The sequence below is a fragment of the Triticum urartu genome, chromosome 6A (genome assembly GCF_056163025.1).
Source record: "Triticum urartu cultivar PI428250 chromosome 6A, HENAU_Tu73, whole genome shotgun sequence".
In the NCBI taxonomy this organism is placed as follows: Eukaryota; Viridiplantae; Streptophyta; class Magnoliopsida; order Poales; family Poaceae; genus Triticum; species Triticum urartu.
Genome location: NC_141878.1, coordinates 103,941,600 through 103,947,007, shown reverse-complemented (window position 1 = coordinate 103,947,007; position 5,408 = coordinate 103,941,600). Strand labels below are relative to the sequence as shown.

Here is a 5,408-nt window from a genome sequence, read left to right as displayed (position 1 = left end):
CTTCAAAAATCATCTCCCTCCACCTCTTCATCTACAGCGTGCGCCAATGACACGGTTCAATTCGATTGTCAAAAGAAAAACGAGTTGCAAAAACACGAAAAAAACTCACCTAGGCAAACCATCGAACACTTGAAGGACGACAGAGGTGTCACGGCCTGCTGGCGATGTTGAGCCGATGCCGAAGCTACTAGTGGTCGGCAGGGCTTCGAGATGGCCGAAAGTTGACGGAGAGGCTCGGAGGAAGAAGATCCGGTCTGTCCTTCCAACGATGGGATAGATGTGCCGGTGGCGGCGAGGATAGAGTTCGATACCGGCGATGGCAGCGACCGTATCGGAGTGTGGCAAGAGGGCAGTGGAGGCAACGGGGTGTCGGCAGAGGCGCTGGGTGGTCGCCGAAAGCTATGCCGAAGATGACATGGCGCAGGGTGGCAACGTCGCGGGCACGGGGGAGAGGCCAAAACTTTTACTCCACGAGTGGGCGGCTGAGTATATTTGAGAGTCGGGCGTCTTCGGAGTGAAAATTGTCCTCTTCTAATGACGATAGGGATCAGTTTGGCGCCCGCAGAGGACGAAAACATAATCTATCCTCCTCTAACGCCTTTTAGGGAATCGGTTAGATATGCTCTAAGGTGTTAGTTCATTTTCTATCCAAAGAAAACATGTATACTTAGTTCAGTCCGTTCAAAGTTGACATGTATATTTATCTTAAACGTGATTGGCAACATTATTCTCTACATATTTCCAGTTAGAAAAAAATGAAGCCATCAGATGCATATACATGTAGTAGTTCCTGGTTTGGTCGATCGGCTGTTTTTCATCTGTGCTAAACATGGTTATGCCAATATTATCTCCAAGGACTGACATCTATTTATGTTTCATTGATCTCACCCCGGACATTGTTGGCTACAAGATGGTTATCTGTATGTTTCATCGATCCATTAATTCATCTCTTTTGTTCTCATTTTTTTCCGAAAACAGGCATTTTATTACTTAAAACATTTAAGTATTACATCCGGCCTCTACATAATTAAGATGCACATAGCTAAATCTCTTCTGTTCTCATGATGCTGCCACTAAATGAATATTGATTTGTTGATGTTTCTTTGCTCAGGGTCCTATGCCATTTTAACTGAAGTGAAAGCAGTGCCTGTTCTTCACAGGGTGATGCCACTTGTCTTCAGACCAAAACGTCATACCCAGGCCAAGAGAAGAAAACATATAAAGACCGTGGAGAAAGTTGCCAACGTCTTCAGGTATGTATGGCAGCTGCAGCAGCTTGTCAAGAGGAGACGAGAAGCCAAGGAGCCATGGTGTGACAATCAACCTTGTCAGAACTTGAAATGGATGTAGTAATGGGTAACAATGTTTCTCGACCATATAAGTCTTGTCTCCTGAACAGAATCTGATCAACATTTGACATTTATCAAGAGTTAGGATGAAATGACATCAACCGTTCAGCCAATCAATGAATTAATCCCCAAGAATGCAACCAATATTCAATGACAGGCAAACAATCCTACAGAAATACACATCACACCAACAATATGAATATTTGCAAAAATGAAATCGACATCAAACCGGCACACCGTGGGATCTCCAAACAAGATGGCTCCAGCCAGACTGGCAGAGAACTGCCCAAGAAGCTTCATCAGTACTTAACGCTACAACGCTCGCCGGAGGCCAGAGCGCCGCCGACGCCGACGCCACCCTCCGGCTTGACCGGAACCGTGAGCCAGCACCAAATCCTCGGCTTCTGGCGGATCTTGATGCTGGCGAACCTGTAGCGCACCCGCGCATCCACGTCCACCTCAAAGCTCACGGCCCCCGCGCCCGCCCCCCTCGCTAGCTCCCCGGCGACGTCGCCGGGGACGCCGACGCCGCCGCTCCCGTCGAACTCCAGCCTGACCGTGTCGGCGCTCTTCCTGCGCTGCAGGAACTCCGCCGGGGAGGAGGCGACGCGGGCAGCGGGGCCGCCGAGGGGGGCGCCGCCGCCGCCGGCGCGGAGCTCGGCGTCGAGCGCGTCGTAGTAGATGGGCACGCGGAGGCTGGGGTTGTAGAGCTCGAGCCCGACGGTGAGGCGGTAGGAGACGGTGGCGTTGTCGCGGGCCACGGTGAGGTTGGCGAGCGTGGCGGAGCTGACCGTCGCGCGGATGTGGTGCGGCTGGAAGATGGCCCAGTAGATGAGGATGACGAAGCCGGCGGCGACGAGGAAGGTGAACAGGCTGCCGCAGCAGGATCTCTCGCGGTGGGTGCTGTCGGACATGGCGGGCGGGCGGGCGGCGGAGGAGGAGGTCGTTGGTGGGTCAACGGGGAGGGGAGGAGCAGAGGCGCGCGGGTGGGTGCGTGTGCGAGGCTGTGGCGAGCCTCGAGGCCTCTTTGTCCTCTGGGCCGTGCGTCGTCGGAAGCATCAGAGAACAAACATAAACCGCGTGGACACGCCAGTGAACTGTGACATGTACGTAACTTTTTTTCGAGAAGACTTGCGACTGGCCTGGGTGTTCAAGTCGTCGTCTATGCCTTGAGCGTTGCACACGACGCGCAGGGTGATGTCCCATGACGATTCAGTACCGCCAGGAATGTTCCAGTGAAGTGCGATGCAAGGACCGTGAAGTCTGTGAGGCCAACTCCATCGCATGACCCTAAACGAACGTCCGTTTTGTTCTGTTTTTATTTTTTTGATAGGGATTTGGGATCGTGTCCGGCCCTGTTGTGGGATGCGGCGGCCGTGCGCCCACCGCGCGGACGCATCCTTTTGCCCCATCCTGTCCGCGTCTATTTTAAAAAAAGGGACGTTTCAAATGCCAAGTCCCAGTTCACGACCCCAGTTCATCACGCCGGCAACAAAGCCAGCGGCCTACACGACCATTGCCGGCAACACAGCCAGCCTCCAAAATGAATAGTTGTCCTCGCCGGCAACACAGCCAGCGGCCGACAACACAGCCGGCCTTCAAAGTGAATGTTTTTTCGCCGGCACACTGCCAGCGGCCCAGCGGGCGGGCGGCACCCATGCCAGCCTCCAAAAAGAACGGCCACGCCGATCGGACGACCTAATTCAGGCCTTCGGCGTCGAGCATCTCCTTCTGCTTGGCCTCGAACCAGGTCCTCGTCTTCTCGCTCATCTTCGACAAGTCCACGCTCATGATCGCAAGGGCCACCTCCTTCGCTTTGGTGGCGGCATTGGTGGCCTCGATGTCGAGCTGCCTCTGCCTGGCCTTGACGTTGTCGGCCTCGATGTCAAGCTGCCTTTGCCGGGCGGCCTCTTCCATGTCGAGCTGCCTTTGCCGGGCCGCCTCCTCCATATCTATCTTCCTCTTCTTGGCCGCCTCCTCCATCTCAAGCTTCTGTCTTTGGAGGTCTAGGTATTGCTTCATTTGCTTGTCCTTGCTTTGCCGCTTCTTCTCGTCCCTCACATCCTTATGTGACATTATGCCATGCAAAGTTTCATGCAAGGCCATGGTTGAGGCGTCACGTATGTCGTCCACCTTGGAGTTGGTCTTGCCCCTCGGCCTCTTCAACGCCTCGCCATCCCCACCTCCGGCGAACTTGGCTATTTTCTTGCCTCTCTTTCTTTGAAGTTCACGGTATTGATCCTTGAACTTAGGGCGATTGTTGATGAGCGTCCAACAATGCGTAAGAGTGAATGGCTTGTCATTGTGCCGGGCCTTGAATGCCTCCAAAGATTGAAATGCCTACACCACATGATCAACAACAAGTGAACATGCAAACATATACACGGCCGAAGTATCATGGCCGTAGCAAGGAAAGGGCTAGAAAGAGAAAAGCATACCATGTCCCCAACGCCGAGACCACTCACGGGCCGTGCTTCAACGCTCTCAAATGCGGCACAATACTTGTTGCACTCTTGTTGGATGAACAGCCATCTTTTTTGAATCGAACCGATGCCACGGTTGCTTGTAATTTGGTAGGACTCAAACATCTTCCTTTCATGGAATGTTTTGTGGACTCTTGTCCAAAAAACAACGCCCTTTTGTTGCGCTCCGGTTCTTGGATCTTGGCTAATCTCCATCCAACATTGACAAATCAACTTGTCCTCATCTTGTGTATATGAACCGGTGCGAATGCTCTTCCGCTTCTTTTGTGCTTCCGCTCTTTGGGTGAGCTCGTCTATGAACAATGGAGCGCCACTAATATCAACATCATTGGCTTCATCTTCATCTTCACCTTCGACATAGATGTCGTCGTCTTCATGCCACGAATCACCATGGTCGTAGTCAGCACGGTTGTCGGCCTCCTCATCGGGCACGTACTGGGCGCGGCCATCCTGACTTTGGGTCTCCTCGGGGTCGTAGGCACGGCCATGCCCACCCTGGAAGATCACGTCCTCCATGTACTGGTTGTAGAAGGGGTCGTCCACCATCGGCGTTGAGGTTGGCATTCCGTTAAACAACACGCGGGGGGGCGGCATGGTGCCCGTGAATGGTGCACGCGCCTGCTTTCTTTGCATCTCGACGGACGGCCGCCCGCCGCTGCTGGACCCAGGCGTGACATTGAGGTCGATGACGGCCGCGGGGCGTGGTGTGGACGGCGCGAACAAGCCCACGTCCGGCGGCGCCGAGAAACGGGTCTGGCCGTCGTGCCTGGGCGGAGAAAAGCCGGGCGATATGGACGCGGCACGCGACGTCGGCGACTGGCAGTGCGTAGGCCGGGCGACCGACGAGTCTGTACTCGCCGGGCCGACGGCCGCTGCATGGAACCCTGCCGGAGGGCCCATGCCAAGCATGAGGATGGCGTGCGCTTTGTTGACGAGGTCCTCCTTCTCGTCGGCAACGGCCTTGCGCCGCGCGGCCTCCAGCTCCTCGCGCTGGGCGGCGAACTTGGCCGCGACGGCATTGATCTTGATGGCCGCTCTCCGTTCCCTCCTCTTCGCCGATTCCGCGTCCAACTTGGCAATCTTCTCCGGCGTGCACTCCGACCGCGGCTTCCTTGACGCCTTCTTCTTCACCTTTGCGGTCGGGTCGACGGCCAGGCCGCCGGAACTCGACGGGGCGTCGGCCATGGACGGGGAGAGAGGGGGCGGCGGGAGGGACGTGGGAGGGTTTGGGGGAAATGGCGTCAAATGGGCGTGGGGGGTTTTGGTTTCTCCCACCGACAGGCGAGCCAGGGGAGGACAAGCGCGCGCGTCCCGCCCGTCCGCGCGCTGTCCGTTTCACCCCAAAACCGGCGCAACTTTGGGCCGGGGATGGGTCGAAAGCAGACACAAAACGGACAAAAGTCCGTTTGCGCCCGCGCGCTGGGTCGTCTCGTTTGTCCCTTTTACCCCAAACGAACGGGGGCGGACAAGATAGGGTCGCGCGGTGGAGTTGGCCTGAGGGCACCTCCAACGCGGTTACCAGATGGACGACAACAAATAGATCCATCCGTGGATAGAGGGCTAGGCGTCAGCCATC

The 5,408-nt window shown here is 55.7% G+C and overlaps 1 protein-coding gene across 1 annotated transcript; it reads right to left on the bottom strand.

The window, feature by feature from the left end:
• Positions 1-1,441: 1,441 nt before the first annotated feature.
• On the bottom strand, positions 1,442-2,404 carry LOC125515878 (uncharacterized). Its single transcript, XM_048681368.2, has one exon. The coding sequence runs from the start codon at positions 2,261-2,263 to the stop codon at positions 1,649-1,651; it is 615 nt and encodes a 204-aa protein (XP_048537325.1). The 5' UTR covers positions 2,264-2,404; the 3' UTR covers positions 1,442-1,648.
• Between the last annotated feature and the right edge of the window lie 3,004 nt (positions 2,405-5,408).

Bases quoted from the DNA above. Each gene is read 5' to 3' on its own strand.
- LOC125515878 (XM_048681368.2), bottom strand. From the start codon at position 2,263: ATGTCCGACAGCACCCACCGCGAGAGATCCTGCTGCGGCAGCCTGTTC.